This window comes from Pan troglodytes, chromosome 10, assembly GCF_028858775.2.
Source record: "Pan troglodytes isolate AG18354 chromosome 10, NHGRI_mPanTro3-v2.0_pri, whole genome shotgun sequence".
Lineage (NCBI taxonomy): Eukaryota > Metazoa > Chordata > Mammalia > Primates > Hominidae > Pan > Pan troglodytes.
The window spans coordinates 135,352,245-135,374,876 of record NC_072408.2 but is presented as its reverse complement, the minus strand read 5'-3'; the positions used below and the strand labels follow the sequence as shown (position 1 = coordinate 135,374,876).

At 46.4% G+C, this 22,632-nt stretch overlaps 1 protein-coding gene across 1 annotated transcript in view; it reads right to left on the bottom strand.

The window, feature by feature from the left end:
* The window catches only part of TMEM132C (transmembrane protein 132C), a 439,931-nt gene that overhangs the window by 141,161 nt on the left and 276,138 nt on the right, over positions 1 to 22,632 (bottom strand). The window contains exon 3 of the mRNA XM_522557.8: positions 20,529 to 20,675. Coding sequence (XP_522557.5) covers positions 20,529 to 20,675 — 147 coding nt within the window. The remainder of the gene's footprint in view (positions 1 to 20,528; positions 20,676 to 22,632) is intronic.

Sequence of the window (22,632 nt, the reverse complement as noted above, 5' to 3'; positions counted from 1 at the left end):
TTGTACGAGACGTAAGTGGCAGAACTGATTTTAAATGGCAGATGTTATCTCTCAACCCCGTCACTGCACTTACATTGTTTTCTGGAATATGGGACTCATCATACCCATATCTCAGGGTTGATGTAAGAATCAGAAAACATCATGGTTGAACTGGAATTCCTGCAAAGAAGCAGCACGGGGTGGGCATAAAGCACTGCTGGACAGTGCTGGCCTTGACGCTGCCCAGGCCAGGCGGCACAGTTTGTACTTGAATCTCATGCTGGCTTGCGGGGCACTGCTGGAGATGATGCTGTGATGGCTGAAGCCTCTCCTCACTGACTGCAAAGCTGTGAGAAATAATAATTACTATTTCTCAACACAAAGGTGTTGTGACCCGCATATCTGTGCCCCCCTAAAATTCATATGTTGAAACCCTAACCCCCAAGGCAATTGTACTGAGAGGTGAGGCCTTCAGAGCTGAGTTAAGTTTAGATGAGACCTTGAGCATAGAGCCTCCACAATAGGACTCACGTCCTTATGAGGAGATAAAGAGCCCGGAATGCTCTCTCTGCCATGTGAGGCGCAAGGAAACAGCAGCCTACTGCAATCCCAGAAGCAGCCCTTCTCAGACAACAGGTCTGCGGTGCCTTTATCTTGGGCTTCACAGCCTCCAGAACTTTGAGAAATAAAGGTTTAGCCATTTATGCCTAGTGTTCCATTATTGGAACGCTAAGCATGTGGGAGTTATTTACATCCTATTGCTCAAGGTCATCGCCAAGGTCTGACTGCAAAAATTCAAAAAATTGCAACCTCAGGCATAAATGGGTTAAGCCGACCAATCTATGGTATTTTTGTTTGAGCAGCCCAAATGAACTAAGACAAGAGATAATATTTATTGAGGATTTGCTAAGCGTCAAGCACAGTTCTAAGCTTGTCACATTTTTACATTACTTGTCATCCCCATAACAATCTTATGAGATCCCCATTTTATGTGTGAGAAGTCTGAGGTCTGAAGAGTGATTCTTCCGGGAATGTACACTGCCCAAATTCAATCACATCAGACCCAGACTTGCCCGAGAGCGCATGGCACAGTGCTAGGATAATAGCAGCAGCTTTACCAATGGGGGACATTAGATGATTGTATCATCATTATCATTATCACTCCAAGGAGCAAACAGGAGTCCTTGGCTTGTGGCAATGGTTGCCTTAAATATTAAAGTCGCTCTTTCTGCTGAGCAGCCCTCTGTGTTGTGCTGGTTCTTGCTCATGTGATTGAAAACTTTTACAAGCCCACTTCTGTCCTTTGCAGTTGAGCCCTCACCTTGCTGTCCAGATGACCTCCTTCCAGAATGGCCTCCAGGGCCTGCCAAGGCTCTGGACCTCCTGTCTGACTCCCAGAAGTTCCTCTACTTCAGAGGACTCATGTTGGATTTCCTTCAACATTCATTCTCTGAGTATTCAGATTTGTACTTGAATTTGAATAGAGACTATCAGCTGTCCCCTTCTTCCTCTGTGCCCTTTGGGCATGGCACATGGTTCACCAGGATACGAGATGACATTTCCTTGCTTCCCTTGCAGCTAGGCACAGCTGGTATGTCTGTTCTGTCATGGGACATGACATAGAGCTTCTGGGTCAAGAGCTTCTGGGTCCTGCACTTAAAAGAAGGCAGCAGGCTCGTGGCTTACCCTTTGTCCCTCTCCCTGGCTGGAGTTCATGGTGGTGATGAGCTATCTTGGATTGCACTGACTGTAGCAACATTTTGGGGTGATGGAGCCACAAGCTGGCAGGAGTCTGGGTACCTGCCACCTTTGCAGAGAGGAAGCTGCTACAAGAACTCAAACACACAAACAAGAGAGAAATCTGCTCTATCTTGATGAACCAGGGATTTGGGGGCTGCTGTCACAGAAGCTGATCCCTTTATCCTACTCAATCTACACCCACCATGGTTACAGGGGTGACCACTGTGGTTTTAAGATGGTCGCTTGCCCTTGTCTGCTCCACGGGAGGAAGGCGAGGCATGCAGAGCCTCAGCCCAGGCAGCCGGTGAAGTATTAAGGTGATTTGCTTTCATCCTACACTTAAGCTGCAGTGCTTCCTTCTAAGGTGGGGAAATTAAAGACATGATGAATGAGGCGTCTTTGCCATTTAGCCGGCCTAGTTTACACACCCCTGGTGAGAAAATACTGCACTGGAGATGGAACAAGTAGGGAATAATAAGGACCACTTATGAAGAATTAATGTGATGCTGAAAACAGAAAGAAAAAAAACTTATTAGGTTACCCAGGAAAGGCATGGAGAACAGCCTTACGGAACAACCTGTCATGATGTCTTTGAGAAAAGAAGTAAGAGGTCTGAAGGGCCAATTTAAAGTTATTAAGATAATCTCTCTGTGTTAAGAGACTGTCTCTTTTCATACCACTTTTAAAAAATAGGTGTTGCTACGTTTTCTCCTGAACCACAACCTCAAATATTTTGCCAGCTTAAGAGGCTTGGGTGTCATTTCAGAATGCTTGGCGCCAAGCCACATGGGCTTGTGCGAAGTGACACAGGAGAGAGAGATGCGGTTTCCAGTTTTGCGGAGGCTGTAGTTTGGGGTAGATGGTGGTAGGAAGGTAGACACACATTGGATCCTTATTTGGGGCTATTGGGATAGTCTAACTGGTTGACGGTATCTTCCTGGACCACTCCCCCCGACACCCCACCCATCTCTCCTCTGCTCCACTGCCCTCCCTCGCTCTCCATCCTCCCATTGGCTGGGCTTCCAAGTACTAGCACACCATCTTGAATCATATCAACAAGGGCAGCCTCTAGTGCCAGGAGAAGAGAGACTGGGCTTCTGATGGCATTGCAGAGCAGAGGCACCAAACCACTTTGGATCTCTATGGAACAGAAAAAATTACGTTTTTGAAATTCATACCACTTTAAACAAAGTCTCTTTTGCAAGCAATTGGCCCCTATCCTAAGTCATACACTTCTTTATGTGGGTTCCTTAACACTGCACACCTCTTCTTTATAGCATTTGCCACAGTTGCAACTGAATACTTTTTGGCGTGCATCTTTTCTAACCAACAATGAAGTCCACACGGTCATTGTCCAGACCTAATGAACCCTAATATGCCCACTGCTTAGAAGGCACTTAATAATTATTTGATTAATGAATATAAATACAGAAGTTCAGGGGCTTCCTCGAAGACCTTCCAATCAGGCTGCTGTAGTCAGAGGTCCCTAACTGGGAGGGTTTAACAGGCATGCAGAAGGCAGCGTGTGAAGACTCTTCCGTTTTCAAGCTTTTAGGGGAACAGCCTGAGCTTTCCTGCTCCCTGCAAGTCTCTGATTTCTGAGAGGCAGCCTGGCATGAAAAATAAAGATGAAGAAGCTCTATATCTCCTTATGATTAGCAAATTTCAAGCTTGGGCAAAGCCATGAAGTTCTTGCCAACTGGAATGACATCTTAACAAAATGTCTATATGTCCAGCAGTGCCTAGTACAACATTGACATAAAAACTTTGCTTCATAAATCCCTCACTGCATGAACAATAAATCCTCCCCCTGCCTTTATCACAGCTGTTGAGAGGAGGAGAGCTGGCAGGGAGGTCTGGGGGAAGGAAAGAAGCCATGGGGCATGACAGTAGCTTTGGTTTTTGCTTGCATTTCCCTTCCAAAACCTTGGGGCCCCATCATTGACTCCTAGGGCGCCCTTCTTTCAGCACATAGAGACTGTCTGAGCCTCTTCCTTTATCTGTACGGTGGGACAACAGGCTCTAATTCAATACATCATGACAAGCATCATTCATTTATCTAGTCATTCAGCATTCATACTCTCAACATGAGGGCTCTCTGATCCCATTTCTTCATCTGTAAACTAGAGACAAGATAACTCAACATATTGTTACAAAGATCTTTCACTCAGCAATACATGTATTCATGCAGCAAATATTTCCATCCCTTCCCTGTGCCAGGAACTGAGTTAAGCCCTAAACACACAGACGTGAGGGCGATAGGCACTTCCCTGCCATGGTGAAATCTGCATTCTCATGGAGAGACAGATGGCAAACAAAGAAACAAGGTGATTCCATACTGGTGAGTTCTAGAAATAAGATGAAGCAGGTGATCACCATGGCGGTCACAGATAGCCTCTTGGAGAATATTTAAGCTAAGATGTAGAAATTAGAATAATCTGGTCATGCAAAGAGTCCAATCAGAGGGAATGGCAGATCCAAGAGCCCTGGGGTAGAAACACACTTAGCTCATCAGGGTCAGGTCTCCTGGAAGGCCACTGTGGGAGATGAGTTGCAAGTGATGGGAGAAGCATGGGGTAAGGTCCAGAGTGGGCAGGGGCCAGATCACTCAGGATCTTGCAGGCCACAACCAAGCTTGGGGATTTGTCAGAAAGAAATGCAAAGATTGAGCCAACAGGAAGTTCCCTGATCCGACTGAGACAGAATCTCCCTCTGTTGCCCAGGCTGGAGTGCAATGGCACCATCAGGGCTTACTGCAGCTTCTATCTCCTGGGCTGAAGTGATTCTCCTGCCTCAGCCTCTCCACTAGCTGGGACTACAGGCATGTGCCACCATGCCTGGCTAACTTTTGTATTTTTGTAGAGACAGGGTCTCACTATGTTGCCCAGACTGCTCTCAAACTCCTGGGCTCAAGCAATCCACCTGCCTCAGTCTCCCAAAGTGCTGGGATTATAGGCATGAGCCACCATGCCCAGCCTGATTTATGTTTTAAAGAGAACACTTTGGTCATTTTGAAAAGAAAGATGGTGCTGGCATTGGTGGAAAGAGTGGAACTAGAGAGCCCAAGTTAAGTGAGAATTTAGAGAAGACACAAGGTAGAGCCTGCACATGGTCCCTGTTCATACACAGTAGCTGTCCCTGCAGCAGATCCAAGGGGGATGCACCAGTGACTCAGTGGATCCCAGGCTCACAAATACCATGCCAGAGCTTCCCAGGAGTCACGGGGCTGGCTCTGGCACAAAATCCTAAAAATCCATAGCACGATTCCCACAGTGAGTGGTAATCTCAGGTCACTCAATAGCCAAGTCATTTCTGAGTACATAAAATATGAGTCTCAAAGGATCAAACAGCTTATGAGTAACGTGTGGGTAAAGGTGGTGATGGTGTGAATGGGTGCAGTCTCTGTGCAGGGTAACATGCTAATATGCAATTTGTAAATGCCCACACCATTTTACTCAGCTAGTCCACTGCTGGAGTTTATTTCACGAATATGATCACAGAAGTACAAAATAGTCTTTGCATAAGGTTATTCAAAGCAGTACTTCCAAGCAAAAAAAAAACCCCAAAAAACCTGAGAATAACCTAAATGTCAGTTCATATGGGGGTTGGTTTATATAATTTACACTATATGCCATAATATACAGATGTTTGGAAAAAAAAGAATAAAGAACTTTATGTACTAACATGGAAAAAATACAAGATATATTGTTAGATAAAAAAGATTGTTTGAAGTTGCAGTGGGAGAGGAAATGTGTGTGTGTGTGTGTGTCTGTGTGTGTGTTTGTGTGTGTCTGTGTGTGTGTTTGTGTGTGTGTGTGTGTTTGCATATGCATGAAATATTTTCGGAAAGGTATGTGTTAAACTGCAAATGTTGATCACCTCTGGGGGCTTGCGCTGGGTGGCTGGAGGCAGAAATAGATATTTGTATATAAGTCTGTATACTTTTTGAGTTTGGAACTACGTAAATGTGTTACTTTTTACCCCCAAATAAATCAAGATTATAAAAATAACAAAAGTAGGAACAAGGGGGAATATACCTTAGGAAAGTGACAAATTGCAACAAGCCTAGGACCTTTAGTGTTGGCTTATAAATAGTCAAAGCAAAGAATAGTCAATCACCAGGTGCCCTCTGACTGGGCACTGCCCTCTCTTTTACCTACAGGTTGCCCTGAGGGTGGGAGTAAAGGCCAGAGCCAACCAGCCACTGAAAGGAAGAGGGAGGTGGACAGGATAGAGCTTCCAGTGGGAATTTGGAGTGGATCAAAGTCAGCAGGGCAGTATAGCTCAGTGGTTGGCATGTGCCACTGTATTAGTCTATTCTCATGCTGCTAGTAAAGACATACCCGAGACTGGGTGATTTATGAAGGACAGAGGTTTAATTGACTCTCAGTTCAGCATGGTTGGGGAGGCCTCACGATCATGGTGGAAGGCAAAGGAGGAGCAAAGTCACATCTTACGTGGTGGCAGGTAAGACAGCATGTGCAGGGGAACTGCCATTTATACAACAATCAGATCTCATGAGACTTATTCACTATCATGAGAACATCATGGGAAAAACCCAGCCCCATGATTCAATTCCCTCCCACCGGGTCCCTCCCATGACATGTGGGGATTATGGGAGCTACAATTCAAGGTGAGATTTGGGTGGGGACACAGCCAAATCACATCAGCCACCAAGGGAAAATAGTGCTGTGCCTCTGCCACAATTATAATGCAAGATATTCTGTACCACTGTGTAAAAAATGTCAGGAAGAACTTAAGGAGGCCTTGTTCCATAGAAAACACAACTAACACTCCAGGTGGGCACCCCCCATATATTAACCCACTTAATCCTCACAAGCACTCCTCAGCAAAGGTACTATTATTACTTATCATCTCATTTTCATGTAAGAGCCAAGGAGACTGACTAATGTGCACGAAACCACGCGACTTCCACACAGAAGAGCCAAGATGTGAATCCAAGTTGCCGGGCTGGCTCAAGAGGCCACGTTGTTATTTCTGGCGCCATATTGCTTTGTGGAGTACTTGAAATTTGGGCACGACGTCAGCAAAAACTTTACCTCTGATGTAGAAAAAAGATCCATTAAATTAAAAATAAAAAGGCAACTGCTCATTTCTACTGCAGTTTGCCACTGTCTTGTGAAGATCAGCCAGGTATGAGAAGGAGCCTCAATAACAAGAGTCTGTGAAATCTGAAGGGTTTTCCAAAGTGGATGAACTTTGCATAGCATGGTGGCTCAGTGGTGGCTGAGAAGACTGTGAATATGTTCTCTGAGACACACAGAGCCTTGGGGATATTAGAAATCTAGTCCCACAACCCTGTTCTAGTGTCCAGTTTGCTGTCTGAGGACCTGTAACAGAGGCATGGTTTCAGGGGGAGGACCTCACCTGTGCCTCTTGGTAAGGCAGGGTGTCTAAGGCGAGACATTAGTTCTGAAATGCACCTGCTTTATGTCAGAGGCCAGAGTATCAGCTTCCCAGCCTTCCCCTAAAACTAATTACTGGTCTGGCAAGAGCTTGAGAGACTTGTTAACTTGATACAATAAATCATTTCAGGACAGATGCTGAGAGATATATTTGCTTCATACATTTTCAGTTTTGACTGGGGACCACATGTCAGACTATGATGGGAATGAAGAAAGCAGAAACTCCTCATTCTGGCCATGAAATACCTTAAATGAGGCTTGGGTGCCGAAAGAAAAGAAATAAGCTTCCAGAGGTAATGCTGGGCTGGGAAGTGGGAAGGGTCCTTTGGTGTAAGATGACAAACCCGTCAATATCTCTTTAATTAGGAATCTCTTCCTTGTTGGGGGAGAAGAAGGGGCATTTAGAACCATAAAGAAGAGGACTAAAATATTGACATTGATCTTTAGTAGCTGTTGGGCTTGGCAAGTAGTTGAACTCCTCTGAGTTCCCCCGTTTTTCACTTTCATGTTGCTACGCTACAAATCACCCCAAAACGTAGTGGTATAAAACAAAAGCAATCATTTTATTGTTTCTCATTGTTTCTGTGAATCAAGAGTCCTAGAAGGGCTTAGCTGGGTGTCTTTGGCTTGGGTCTCTCATGCAGTTGCTGTCAGATAGTGGCAGGAGCAGTCAGGGGCAGCTGGACACCATGCTCTATTCACAAGGCTCGGGGGTCCTCCTTTTGACCTTTCCACATGGGATAGTTGGGCTTCCTCACAGCATGGTGGCTTTGGACAATAGGGCTCCCTCCATGTTGGTGCAGGGCGCTTTTATGATTTAGCTTTGAAAGTTACATAGCATCACTTCTGCTCAGCACTATGAGTCAACCAGTCACTACAGCCCACCCAGTTTCAAGGGGAGAAGACAAAGTTGCCAACTGTTCATGGGAGATAGAGAGGTTCCAGAAGAGCCTGTGGGTTGGGGACATGGAGAGTATGTTCCTTGGAATATTTCTGAAAAAAGTACAACCTATAACACAGAGTGTCATAATTTGAAAATGGATCATATTAATACTCACTGTATAGTGGAAATGGGTGATGGTGTGGACAAACTGTGCAACACTGTGCAGGTTCTCATGGGCGCCATGTCCTACACATCAGCTTTCACTGCCCAGCATCTATTCCTCCTCTATAGACACATCCTGACTTCCTTTGGGAAAATTCATTTCCTCCGTGGTAGGTAGTCTTGATGGGATGATAAACTGTGGGGCTTGCATTTTGAAACAGAATCAAGCAATGGAGAAGCCCCTTCACCATTTCAAACATCAAATCGAGGCTTGGGATGCCAGATCTGGCCCTTCGGTCTCCAGTAAAATCTTCCTTCAGGCTCTTTCACAGCCTCTCCTCAACTGTTCCTCTCCCCTACTCTCCACCCACCACCCCAATGCCTCCAGCAAATTCTCTTGGAAGAGTTTAGTGTCTACAAATGGCAGACAACTTGGGCCAGGCACAGTGGCTCAGGCCTGTAACCTCAGCACTTTGGGAGGCCGAGGTGGGAGGATCACTGAGCCCAAGAGTTTGAGGCCAACCTGGGCAACACAATGAGACCCTTTTTCCACACACAAAAAAACAAAAACTAGCTGGGTGCGGTGGTGCATACATGCAGTCCCAGTCACTCAAGAGACTGATATGGGAGGATCACCTGAACCCAGGAGGTCGAGGCTGCAGTGAGCCATGACCGTGCCACTGCATTCCAGCCTAAGTGACAGAATGAGATCTTGTATCAAAAAAAAAAAAAAAAAAAAAAAAGTTAGGCAACAACAATAACCTCAATGATCTTGGGCTTTAACAGTCAACGTTTGCCACAAACCTCTATGGAGTCCAGGAAGCCAAAGGCCTGAAGCCTACTGAAGGTGAAAAGGAGGGACAATTTTATGGAGACCCACACAACTTGTGTATCAATAAATTATCCTGCTGCAGATGCTCACAGAAGCCTGCTATAAGTTTTGCGTGCGTGGAGTGGGAGACGTTTTTAACTTGTTTTAGGAGGGGACCCAAAATGTAAGTTTATGCCATTGGTTGGGAGATTTTAATTCGTGGTAGTTTGCAATCTTCAAATATCTCTTACAGAAGGCAGTTGGTCTGAGCAATTTCCTTTAGGGAAAAGCAGATTATTTTAGCACTTCATTCCTCTAAGCACTGTTGAAAACTGTTTAAGCGGCTATGAGCACGTTCCTATTCCAGAATTCTCCAAAACAAATAGCCAAACACAGTTATGTATATAAGGTATGCAACTGAGACTGCTTAAAGGAATACTAATGGGCATTTTATTCACCATTTTCAATGATTTTGGGTTTTGTTTTGTTTTTTGTTTTTTTGGAAAGAGCCTTCTCGTTTTATTACCTGCCTGATTTACTTTTCTCCCCTGCAGCAGAGAGTCCCTGAAGCACGATGCTGGCTCTTGAATTAAGGAGCTTGGGGATGCAGCAGCTGCTTCTGTTCCAGGGAGGGGGAAGAACAGGAGAGGCATCACTCACTGTTCTATGGAAGTGTGTGGATCCCAGTCTCCTCCAAGAACGCCTGGGGAACACTGGCCCAGAGACCACCCCATCAAACTAGAAGCTGGGTGACAAGAGGAGCAGGGAGAGAGAACTCCACGCCAGGCACCAGGATCCCAATTAGAGCTGACACTTACAGCCATAAGAACCGGAGCTCAGATGCGTGTTTATAGCATCTGCTGGAAATACAGGAGCGTCTGTGTGATGTGCTCTGTTTAGGAGGGCTCGTGTGGTGAAAATGAGGGGCAGCTGAGTCTTTGAAACAGCTGGCCTCCTTTCTAAGTCCGTCCAAAAGAGGTACAGTCGAGTTCCCAGACAGCTGTTTTGCTGCAAACTCTGTACCTGGACAATACAGGCAATCAACCTCCTAAAGAAAACAGGCATTATTTTGACTCAAACAGGCCACTTTTGCACATGATTTACTTCCTGATAAACAATTTTTCCTGAACAATATACATTTTGTTTGATTTGCACAGGGATTTTAAACATTCAAGCAAATGTTAAAAAATTGAAAGATTTCTGGATTTTCAGCAGGTCTAGAAAAATCCAGAGATCTGGCAACTGACAGCCTGCATTCCCACCTGGGAAGGCTCTAGAGCCTAAAGAATGGATGTGTCCTCTGAGAGGGTGCAGCCAGCCACCCTCCCCGCCTCTCACAGCCTGCAGGGCATGGTCATTCCACCCGCTTCCTTACCCACCTCCTCCTTTCACCTGTCCCTTGCATTTGCGACTCCTGGTTAAATGGCTCAGAATTTCACATGGATGCCTCTGAGCCCAGCTAGCTTTGCAGCCTCTCAGCATTCAGTCCTACAATTACAAGTGTCAGTGACAGCCCCTCTAGGGGACTGATGAAGTATCCCAGGAAAGGTTTCCAAAAGGCAACGTGCATCCCTTGAGTAAGGTTGAATCACGTGGACAGAAAGTGTTTCCTTTTTAGATTCTTTTAGAAGTTTTGAGGTTAAAGCGAAAGTCTCCCACATGGCCCGTAACCAGTCCTGGGTACAGACACCCCCAGAGCTGCAACAAGGAGGGATTGGAGGAGTAAAAGGGGCACCACGCGGGGTCCCTCCCTCTCCTCCCGCAGGCCATTCCTGGCTCCCTGCCTCTTCCCTGGCCCCTTCACTCATCTGGTGCCAGCTTTTGACTTTGTTCCCCAATTTCTATGTTGGGTGTGAAGGCCAGGAGAGGGGTGACAAAATAAAGTTAGGAAAGGCAGAAACTCGGACTAGAAATCCCTCACAGCAGCTCCCTGTGCTCCATGATTCAGAATGGGGGGAAAAGGCAGTGCCATATTGTCGTGGAAATGTCTGCCACTGGTTTATTTATACTAAAACGCTGAGAACAAACAACCCAGGTGCCCCGCGATAGGGGCCTTTCTAAATAAATTCAGGTCCATCCACTTAATCAGTTATTTAAAAAGCTAAGTATGGGACAAGCAAAGTACTTTGGCAATGTTAAGTTACAAAAGAGACGTAACATATTACAGACTGATCCCAATGGTATAAAAATACTTCGATACACTCTGTAAGGCAGGATGCAATAATGGTAATAGTTACATAAGATATGGAATATGGGTTTAAAAAACATATCTTTGAATATGTTTTTATGATTACAAAAGTAAAATAAAGGCATTAAAAAAAAAGCCTAATAAAAAGGTAAGGAGAAGAAAATCTCAGCTTGGTCTACTTGCAAGCTTGTCCAACCTGTAGCCCACAGGCTGCGTGTGTGGCCCAGGACAGCTTTGAATGTGGCCCAACACAAATTTGTAAACTTTCTTACAACATTATGAGATTGTTTTGCAATTTCTTTTTCCAGCTCATCAGCTATCGCTAGTGTTAGCATATACTATGTGTGGCCCAAGACAATTCTTCCAATGTGGCCCACAGAAGCCAAAAGACTGGACACCCCTGCACTCTCGTGTGTCCACAGCACTTCTCTGCACCTGCTAACCCCTTTCTCTAACCTCCAAGGCAAGCACACAGCCTCTTGCTGCTAACATTAGCTAGCTAGACTTCAATAGGATTTTTATGCTTTTTTTTGTTTGTTTGTTTTTGAGACAGAGTCTCACTCTGTTGCCCAAGCTAGAGTGTACTGGTGTGATCTTGGCTCACTGCAACCTCCGCCTCCTGGGTTCAAGCCATTCTCCTGCCTTAGCCTCCTGAGTAGCTGGGATTACAGGCACACACCACCATGCACAGCTTAATTTTTGTATTTTTAGTAGAGGCAGGGTTGGCCTGCCGGTCTCAAATTCCTTGAACTCCTGACCTCAGGTGATCCACCAGCCTCGGCTTCCCAAAATGCTGGGGTTACAGGCGTGAGCCATCGCACCTGGCCAGGATTTTTATGTTTTAATTGTATTTGTTTATGCTTACCTTTATTTTGTGCAACTGACAGGCATTTTCTCCATTTATTTGTGTACATTAAAGTTATTTTTTAAATAAAACATTTTTATGATTTGCCTAAATATTCATTTGGATGCTTACTTCCCGTGAGTGTCTTTATTCTTTTCTATATTTGACCAATGGTATGATACCTCAGTTCATGAGACCATCAGAAAGATTTACTGAAATAATGTACACAGAGCATTTTGTAAAGTGCCAGAGACAGTGAAATACACACAGTATTACTCTGTGTGCTGTCAAGCACTATAAAATCTACAGAATATTATGGTTTTCTATGTAAGTTTCTATTTTTAAGATACTATATTTGCTTCTGGAAGAGATGTTAACAGTAGCGTTTTAATAAGAATGCCTAATGGGAAACTTGAGACGCATAAGTGAACCGGTTGAAGTGAAGGTGTTCAGCACCTAACAGCACAGGTGCATGTGGGCCTGTGGGAAGTGGAGTGGCAGGCAGGTGTGCCTACACCGACCCCACTGGGGAGCCCACCTCATCAACAGCCTTAAGGGGTTGCATTCCCAACACGGAGTCCCCCCTGAACTTCAGAGTATGCCCACAGTTTAAAGAAACACCTAAGTTTTAGCATTTTCCCTGAAGGAATGAGCTTAAAGTAAGGCTCCAGGAATGCTTGAGGCAGAAACCTTTATCAGATCAAGGTGCAACGTTCGAATCAAAAGCAGCCAGGGTCCGCTCTTCCCTCCTGCCAGTGCTGAGGTCAGACTCACTGCTCGCTTCACTGCTCCCCAGCTACTCAGACTCACCCGGACACCTGGTTTTGAAAAAAGATGCAGACCGAGGAAAGGAGATGAAGGGGGAGGCGGAAGATGCTTCCTAAGGAACAGGAGGATGCCAAAAGAACCGCAAGATGTGTTCCTGCCTTTCAGCACGCTCTCTATGTGCTTTTCTGCCTCTTCCCTGCAGACACAGAAGCATTTGCTTCATGCTTGATCCTCTCTGTCACAGGGCACTGACGGGGAAGGACCTGGGCAGCATGCTAATTGCTCTGTTGGCCTCGCACCCTGTAAATACGACGTGCACTCTGGTAAATTGTTGGCTGACTTTGCCTGACTGCCGAGATGCTCAGACCTCTCCCAGGGTGATGGGGAGCCTGGAAACCAAATGCCACGCGGTTTGGTGTGTGTATGGACCAGGTGCTAGCTGTCTTCCTGGGTCTGAGTGTTTATAGACAGATGGTTTCAGGACCATAACAACCCTGGTCTTTCAGAGGTTCTAGGTTACAGGGAGACGGCACTCCAGCAAAACAGCTGTTTTGCTTGACAGTTTTCCTAACAAGTGCTCTCTCCCCGTCTAAGAGGACGTTTCACCAGGGGAGGAAGCGGGGGGGCTCTTATGTTTCTGAGAGTCTCAGTTTGGGTTCATTAGAAGCAGATCATAAGACAAGGATTCATTTGCAAGTGACTGATTAAGGATGTTGTTTCCTTTCTCCCCACGCACCAGGAGAAACTGGAAAGGGAGAAGGGGAGAGGGAAATAGTTCACATTGCAGGAAGAAGCAAACAGAAGGTGTGCTTTCAAAGACCCAGCCTGCAGCCTGATCCTGTGGGAAGCTCTGAGTCCAGCTGTGTCCATGACAATTCAGAGTTGTCTGCAGTGGGGGAGATGGGGCTGAGCTTTCGTACTTGACACCTGTCCATCATCAGCAAAGAGGATCCCAGGAAGAAGCTCCCAGGCTCTTCTAAGAATCTGCACAAGTGCACAAAAGTGAGGGGCAGCCCCAGGTGGTGCAGTGACGGAAGCAGGTTCAGGATGACAGAGCCAACCCCATGATTACAGACTGAATTGTTCCCTCCAAAATTCATCTCACAAAGCCCTCTGCCCCAGTGTGACTATATTTGGAGAGCAGGCTTTTAAGATGGTAATTAAGGTTAAATAAAGTCCTAAGAGGGGGCTCTAATCCCATAGGACTGGTGTCCTTATGGGAAGATGAAGAAGCCAAGTTCAGTGGCTCACACCTGTACTCTCAGCACTTTGGGAGGCCAAGGTAGGTGGATCACTTGAGCTCAGGAGTTTGAACCCATCCTGGGCAACATGATGAAACCCTATCTCCACAAAAAATGCAAACATTAGCTGGGCTTGGTGGTGCATGCCTGTAGTCCCAGCTACTTGGGGGATCGCTTGAGAGAAGGATCGCTTGAGCCCAGGAAGTCAAGGCTACAGTGAGTCCTGTTTACACCACTGCACCCCAGGCTGGGTGACAGAGCGAGACCCTGTCTCGAAAAAAGAAAAGAAAAGAAAAGACACCAGGAGCTTCTCTCTCTCCATGCACAGAGGAAAGGCCCTCTGAGGACACAAGATGCCGAGAGGGTGGCCAACTGCAAATCAGGAAGAGATCCCTCGCCAGAAACCACCCTTGACAGCACCCTGACCTCGGACTTTCCAGAATTCAGATGGTGAGAAAATAAATTTCTGTGTTTTAAGCCAACCAGTCTGTGGAATTTTGTTCAGGCAGCCCTAGCTGGCTAACACACCTACCGAGGGATATGGAGCAGTGAAAGACATTTAACGGGAACCAGGGTGGAGCAGTGTCTGCCAGCCGGGGTGATCCATTGGGTGTATTTCCTGTCAGGACAAGAATAAGCACAAGCGACAGCTTGTCCTCCGAGGCAGACCTCCCAGGTTTGAATTCCACCTCCAGCTCTTACTGAGTGGGTTTGAAAAATGCATCATGTCTCGGTTTCCCCCCATGCAAATTGAGGTCATGGCTCACTGTGTCTACCTCGAACGCTTGAAGGAGGATTAGATGCTTAGGAGGATTATATGCAAAGCATTTGGAGAGCGCGAGGCACAGCCAGCACGGCTTGTCTCACTCATGATTCTTCTTTCCTCACTCATTCAAGCGCCACTGTTCATCCTATGCTGAGCACGACACGGTTCGTCATTCGCCAGGTGTGAGTTCGTATTTGGGACAGTCTTTAAGTATCTCATCTTTGAACTTCCCCCGATAAGACTCCTGGCCATAGATTGTCAGCATGGTAGCTGGCAAGTACCGGGCACCTGACAAATAATTTGTTGAAGAAACGAACATGGGAAAGGGGATGTCTAAAGCTTCCCACAGATGGAAACTGTGCAAGAACATTTCAGCAATAGGGGATATTTTCCGAGCCAAGCAGCCCTTTGACGCGCCGGGGGGTGATGGTGGCTTTACTGAGTGCAGCACGCACTCCCTCCACTCACCCACCCCGTATGTCTGGGTGGTGAGGACTTCCTCACCCCATGGCCTGGTCTCGTGACTCACGTTGGCCAAGGGGATGTTAATGGACAGGACACCAGTTTTGGTCTTAGGTGAGAGGATAATGAGCTGCTGTGAGAGGAGCACACCCAGAATAACTCTGCCCCTTCAGCCTGGGCCCAGGACCAAACACACATGGACAGACAGACACTCAGCTCAAGGCTTGGAGCTAAGCCCAGGCAGCTCACACCCCAAGGCAGTCTCCCGCCTGAGCTTCCCCTTAGCAGGCCCAGACTGCACTTGACCTACAGCCCTGGGAGCATGAGAGCAAAGCTTGGACAGTTGCCCCTTGTTACCCAAGGGGGATTGGCTCATAGACCCTTTGCAGATGACAACATCCATGGATGCTTACGTCCTTTAGATAAAATGATGTAGTAGTAGCATATAACCTATGCGCATCCTCCTGTATACTTTAAATCATCTCTAGATTATTTATCATACCTAGTATAATGTAAATGCTATGTAAATAGTTACTGTGATACCATATTATTTACATAATAATGACAGGAAAACCAAAGTCTGTATATGTGCAATACAGACACAATCTTCCACTAAAAGAATCTGGAATCTGTGAACACAGAACTCATGGATATGGAGGGCAAACTGTAGTTGTAAATCACTGAGATTTGGGTGGTTTTTTTATGTGGCATGATTGTGGCAAATTTGTCCACATCCTAGTGCCTAGAACCTATGAATATGTTATCTTATAAGTCAAAGGGACTTGGTAGATGTGATTAGGTTAAGGATCATGAGACGGAGAGATGATCCAAGTGGGCCCTACGTGATCACGGGGTCCTTACATAGCTGACTGATACACTGGATTTTCATACTGCAACACCTTCACAAACCACGTAGCCAGTTCACAAGTGGAGAGGCCAGATACAAGACATAGGGTGGAATGGGGACTATGGCTAACTGGAGATTTTCTGTGTCCCAACAAATATCACTGAAATTTTATTTTTGCATGAAAAACACAGGTCAATCAAGTTCAATTCAGGGATGACCAGTTCATATGAGTTAAAGAATTGGAAGAGAGCAGTGAAAGTGGTGTAATGAGAATGGCACGTGGAGGCAGTCTCTCACACACCATATATTTTCAAGCAATTTTAGGGATTGGGGGGCCCTTGGTGCCCATTCATGGTCCTGTTTGAAACTTATGGACTAGAATGACTTTCAGAGCCCGTGAGGCATCAACAACAGGCGTGTTTAACCGCTAGCTGCCTGCCACTCTCAGAGCTCAGCTCCCCAGATCAGCTACCATCATCTCCTGATGTAGAAGGCTTCTATATATGGGGATCAATAGGGGTGAGTCGTCATGGGGGATCAACAGGGGTGAGCGGTCATGAGGGCAAAGGGCCAGGGGGCATGCTCTGAAGCTGTGTTTGTTTACAAAGCCACCACTTTTAGTTAGACGTGGTGTGTGTGTTTGGTGTTTGTGCCTTTGAAGAAACAGCTACAGATGGGAATGGTTGGCAGGGGGTCGTAAAACCTTCCAGAACCACCTTTCTGGACCTGCCTGGGGAAGCCGCTGGTGTGACAGCCTCTCCATGGGCTGACCAGTTTCACCCTTTTGAAACTATTTATGTCTCCCTAGGTTCCCTGTCTTACCAGCCAGGGGATGTGGCCAACACGGGGATGTGGCCAAGATCTGAAAACACAGTTGCAGCTTCCACATCTCAAATCGGTGACTCACCTAAATGCAAAAGCTAACAATGAGATATTTCTTTCTTTTTTTTTTTTTTTTTTTTTGTGAGACAGAGTCTCGCTCTGTCGCCCAGGCTGGAGTATGGTGGTGCGATCTCAGCTCACTGCAAGCTCCGCCTCCCGGGTTCACACCATTCTCCTGCCTCAGCCTCCCGAGTAGCTGGGACTACAGGCGTCCGCCACCACGCCTGGCTAATTTTTTTTTTTTTTTGTATTTTTAGTAGAGACAGGGTTTCACAATGGGATATTTCAAGAGCCAAAGGCAAGTAACAAACCACTGTCTGCACCTGTGAGTGCCATCCCAGCCAGCGCAGGCTCTCAGAGTCCTGCAGAGAGGCTCCTGCAGGCAGCCACAGTCATGGCCTTGGTGGGGCTCAGTGCCAATGAGGCTTCAGATACTTGACTGCGCAACCCTCACCTTGAAGCAAGAATACACACTCCTGGCTGGCCCTGACTGCTTCTGCTGGACCCCGCCAGGAAGGGCGACACCATTGCCCGTGGCAGTGCTATACATAAGAAAGATCTTGCTATCAGACCTCCTCGGCTACCAAGAAAGCTCCATGGGAAGGAATGCCATTCCCCGCCCTGGGAATCTTGGAAGGTGCACTCGCTGGCCTGACCTCGGTACCCCAAGGTGTCCACACCCAGCATTTCAAAGACTCAGGACTGAATGGACATGACAGGGGCCATGCTGTAAGAAGACAGAGGCAGGCCAATTTGTCTACATCTTAATCCTCAGAACCTATGAATATGTTACCTTACAAGGCAAAGGGACTTTGCAGATGTGATTAAGTGAAGGTTTTGATATGGGTGATGATCCGGGATTACCCAGGTGGGTCCAACATGACCACAATGGCCCTTATAAGTGAAAGTGGGGCCAGGCATGGTGACTCCACCCAATGCACCACCCGCCCTCCTCTTTGAACACATTTCTGGGGTCTAACCATCTGCAGTGCCTCTTTCTGTGCCTCAGATGCCATTATTCTCTATTTCTGCAGATTCAGATCTTCCTCTTGTCCACAGTCTGCCAAAACATTCAGGATGGCTGACTGTGGAAACTCATGCACAATGCTTACCACTGAGACAGCAAACACAACTGGGGTCAAAGTGGGGCGCCTGGAAGCTCAGAACAAACAGGGTGGCCGCAGGAGCCCTTCAGGACTCCATACCATGAGGCTCATCTCCCTCGCTCTGCTTCTCATTCAGGTTCCCACCTGAAGAACTATTCACATACATAACTTCGCCACCTGCTAATGAACACGTTCGCTTTCATTTGCATAATCAACACTAATCTCATGGGTTAATTAGACTCCATGTGCATTCGATTCAGGAGATTTAATTTGGCCTCTGATCTCCTGCTTGGAACAAGGGACTCATAAACACATTTCTTTCTGGCCATGTTTTCACAAATCAAAGATTCAGACACCCAACCCTCGTCCCTGACCTCAGCTCCGCCAGATGCACTAAAATCCTTCTTGGGGTAATGATGGTGACGGTTGGCATTTGAGTTTGTGAACTGTTTGGGACACCAGATTTTCTTTTTCTCATTACACATTAAAGGAAGGACAGAGGAGTGGGTTCTGTGGGCAAAAGAACAGCGTGGTTCTAAACCAAGCAGAGAATTTGAGGATTTTTCATGGTGACTTGCAGCTGTCACTTAAGAAAATGTGTCCAGTAATAGACTATTTCTTTCTTTAATACCAATCCCTTCAGAAAAATACACTGGCAGAATACAACAAGAGCCTTGAAAAATAATCTTACGTTTTGAAATCTAAGAAGCCACCTTAAGGAAAAAGGGATGTGGACAAAGATTTATGTGGAAGGTGGTTTATTGCTGCATTATCTATAAGAATAAATCTTGGACATACAAGTGGCCACAAACTTATGAAAAAAATGTTCCATATTACTAATCATCAGAGAAATGTAAATCAAAACCACAATGAGATGCCATCTCACACCAGTCAGAATGATGATTATTGAAAAGTCAAAAAATAACAGATGCTGGAGACATTGCAGAGAAAAGGGAACACTTACACACTGTGTGTAGGAAAGTAAATTAGTTCAATCGCAATGGAAAGTGTTTGGAGATTTCTCAAAGAACTCAGAACTACCATCCAACCCAGCAATCCCATTACTGGGTATATACCCAAAGGAAATAGATTGTTCTACCAAAAAGACACACGCACTCATGTGTTCATTGCAGCGCTGTTCACAATAGCAAAGACACAGAATCAACACATCCACAGTGAACTGGATCAAGAAAATCTGGTATACATCCACCATAGACTACTACACAGCCATAAAAAAGAACAAAATCATACCCTTTGCAGCAACACAGATGCAGCTGGAGGCCATTATCCTAAGCAAATTAATGGAGGAACAGAAAACCAAATACTCCAAGTTCTCACTTTTAAGTGGGAGCTAAGCAGTGGGTACATGTGGTTATAAAGATGGGAACAACAGACACTGGGGACTCCTAGAGTCGGGAGAGAGGGAGGGAATAAAGGGCTGAAAAACTACCTATAGGGTGATGGGATCATTCACGCCCCAAACCTCAGCCTCAGGCAACATATAAACGTAACAAACCTGCACATGTACCCCCTGAATCTAAAATAAAAGTTGAAATTTAAAAACAACTTGGAATCAACCTAAATGGTAAAATACAGGCATGGTTGGTTGTTTCTATTATGTTAAATCCATCTGATGAATATTATAAAGCTATTAAGAATGTTTTTGAGGAATATTTAATGTTAAGAGAAAATGTCTCCAATACAAGTGAAAACTGTAGTGTCCTTAAAATCTGTACGTATTTGATGATACCAAATTTGTAAACTAAATATATTTAGCATATATTAGCCTTACACATGTATAAAACCCTGGAAGGAAATGAACCAACATGCTATCAGTGGGTTACCCTTGAGTAGGAAGGATATTGGCATATGATTCCCCCCCCCATATAATTGTGTTTTCCTCATATTCTAAAATGAGTCTGAATTGCTTTTATAACCAGAAAACAATTATTTAAAAAATCATCCAGGATGTCTACAGTGAATCTCACATAGCAGGTTCTTCTCCATTACTGCCACTGACTGTCACCACCTTTCCTTAAATTCCTTCTCACTGAAAACTCAATCTTCCCCTTCATGAGAAAATGAGTACTTTGTAACCGAGCATCTTCTGATAATGTAGGCAGGGCAAGGCCCCCAGAAAGTCAGTTCAGGTGTGGAGGATGCACAAGCCCTATCAGAGCAGAGATGAGCTCACCCTGCTCCAAAGCTGACCCCGCAGCACTGCAGAGCGAGCGCCCCACCCCGCCCTGCTGCAGAGGCAGAGGGTCCTGCATGGATATCAATGCCTCCAGATTTCCACGTGGTGGGTTCAATAGCTCCTCTGAGCAGCGGCTCACGCGAGTCCAAGTCAAGGCTCTTAGGCAGCAGCCGGCCTGGGCCCGGGACCGGGAACCACACAGGCTTGCAGGGAGGGCACCGCTTACCTGTTGCGCGGGCTGGGCCCCAGGCGCTGGCAGGCCACGGTGGCCGTCACGTGCTTTCCGCCGCTGCCCACCTCCTGCTTGACGCCCCACTGCCGGGGCTCACGGGTCTGAGCACTCAGGATGTTCACCCCCTTCTTCACCTTGGCTCTGTGGAGATGAAGATGGGAGAGAGAGAGACAGGGTTAAGGCTTGGCCTTTCCGACGTGCCCAGCTCTGCAGAGTTGCCACCTTTAGTTTCTGTTTTGCTTTTCCACTTTTTTCATATCTAGTGACAGGCAAAGCCACCCAGTGGTGGTGATGCCAGGGCAGGGCAAGCGGGATCTGCCTGTGGATAAGGCAGTCACAGACCCTGCTGTCCGGTTCTGAGGGGGAGGAAAAAGGACCCCTGGAATTCACCAGACCAGGAGGTTGCAGGACAGAGCTGTCAAAGCATGCACTCAGCCTGCCTGGGTCCGTCTCCTCACTCAGGGGGCTCTGTGCCCTGCCAGAGACATTTGGCAATGTCTGGAGACACTTGTAGTTGTCACAGTTGTGTGTGTGGGGGGTGTTGTTATCCAGTAGGGAAGTGGGGAGAAAGTAGGAACGCAGCTAAACAGCCTACAACCCACTTGAAAGCCCCACCACACAGAGCCACTGGGCCCACAGTGTCAATACTACTAGGAAAGCCGGTCCTGGGTTCATACCCCAGTTTCACCACTTCCTAGCTGTGCAAATTTGGACAAGGCATAACTTCATGCCTCACCTCCCTCCTCTGTAAGAAAGAGCAGGATCATAGTAGCTCCCATTATAAAGCTGCTGTAATGATTAAATAGATGTAAAGAGATTAGAACAAGAGCAGCGCCAGGCATACAATACACACTTAATAAATGTTAGCGATTGTTACATCACTCCAGGGAAGTCCCCAACCTGCTTAACGTAACTTGCCTGGCACACACTTAACAAAGATACATTAAGTCAGGGACCAAAAAACAAAGCAACAAAAAGGCAAAGAGCTCCTCCTAAAGCTGCTATTGTTTTGATCACACCACTTAGCCAGCCTCAATTTCACTTTCCTTATCAATAAACGGACAAGTGGCAGCTTGAGCACACACATCTACTTATACCGTTTTCCTTCATCCCACTCACAGGAGAGCAAAGGGACTGTTTTAAAAGGCATAAGACAGTTGGGCACAGTGGCTCATGGCACAGTGGCTCACGCCTATAATCCCAGCACATTTTTTTTTTTTTTTGCAACGAAGTATTGCTCTGTTGCTAGGCTGGAGTACAGTGGTGCAATCTTGGCTCATTGCAACCTCCGCCTCCTGGGTTCAAGCAATTCCCCTGCCTCAGCCTGCCGAGTAGCTGGGACTACAGGCACCTGCCACCACGCCCGGCTACTTTTTTTGTATTTTAGTAGAGATTGGGTTTCACCATGCTGGCCAGGATGGTCTCAATATCCTGACCTTGTGATCCACCCGCCTTGGCCTCCTAAAGTGCTGGGATTACAGGTGTCAGCCACTGCGTCCGGCCAATCCCAGCAGTTTAGGAGGCTGAGGTGGGCAGATCACTTGAGCTCAGGAGTTGGAGATTAGCTTGGCCAACGTGGTGAAACCTTGTCTCTACGAAAAATACAAAACTTAACCTGGCATGGTGGTGCATGCCTTTAGTCCCAGCTACTCGGGAGGTTTAGGCAGGAGGGTCACTTGAACCTGGGAGGCGGAGGTTGCAGCGAGCTGAGATCGTGCCACTGCACTCCAGCCTGGGCAAGAGAACAAGGCTCCAACTCAAGATAATTATAATAATAATAAAATAAAAGGCATAATCCCATGACCGGAAGAGGAAATGCAGCCACAGCAACAGATTTGGGAAACTGGAAACTGGGAGTTCAGTGGATAAAACAAGTCAGCAGAACTTCAAAATGGAGCTTCAAGCTGTCAGTGAGCAGAGTCAACAACCAACACAGTTTCTACCAAAGAGCCCCCCAGACTCAGGAGTTTGTGATAACAGTCACAAAATTGGAGTGAATGAGGACTGAAACAAAGAGGGCTGGCTACAAGTCTGTTTAGGAAGCAGCCAATTAAACTCCCCTTTTTATGCCCAGGTGATGCCAGGACTTCACATTGGG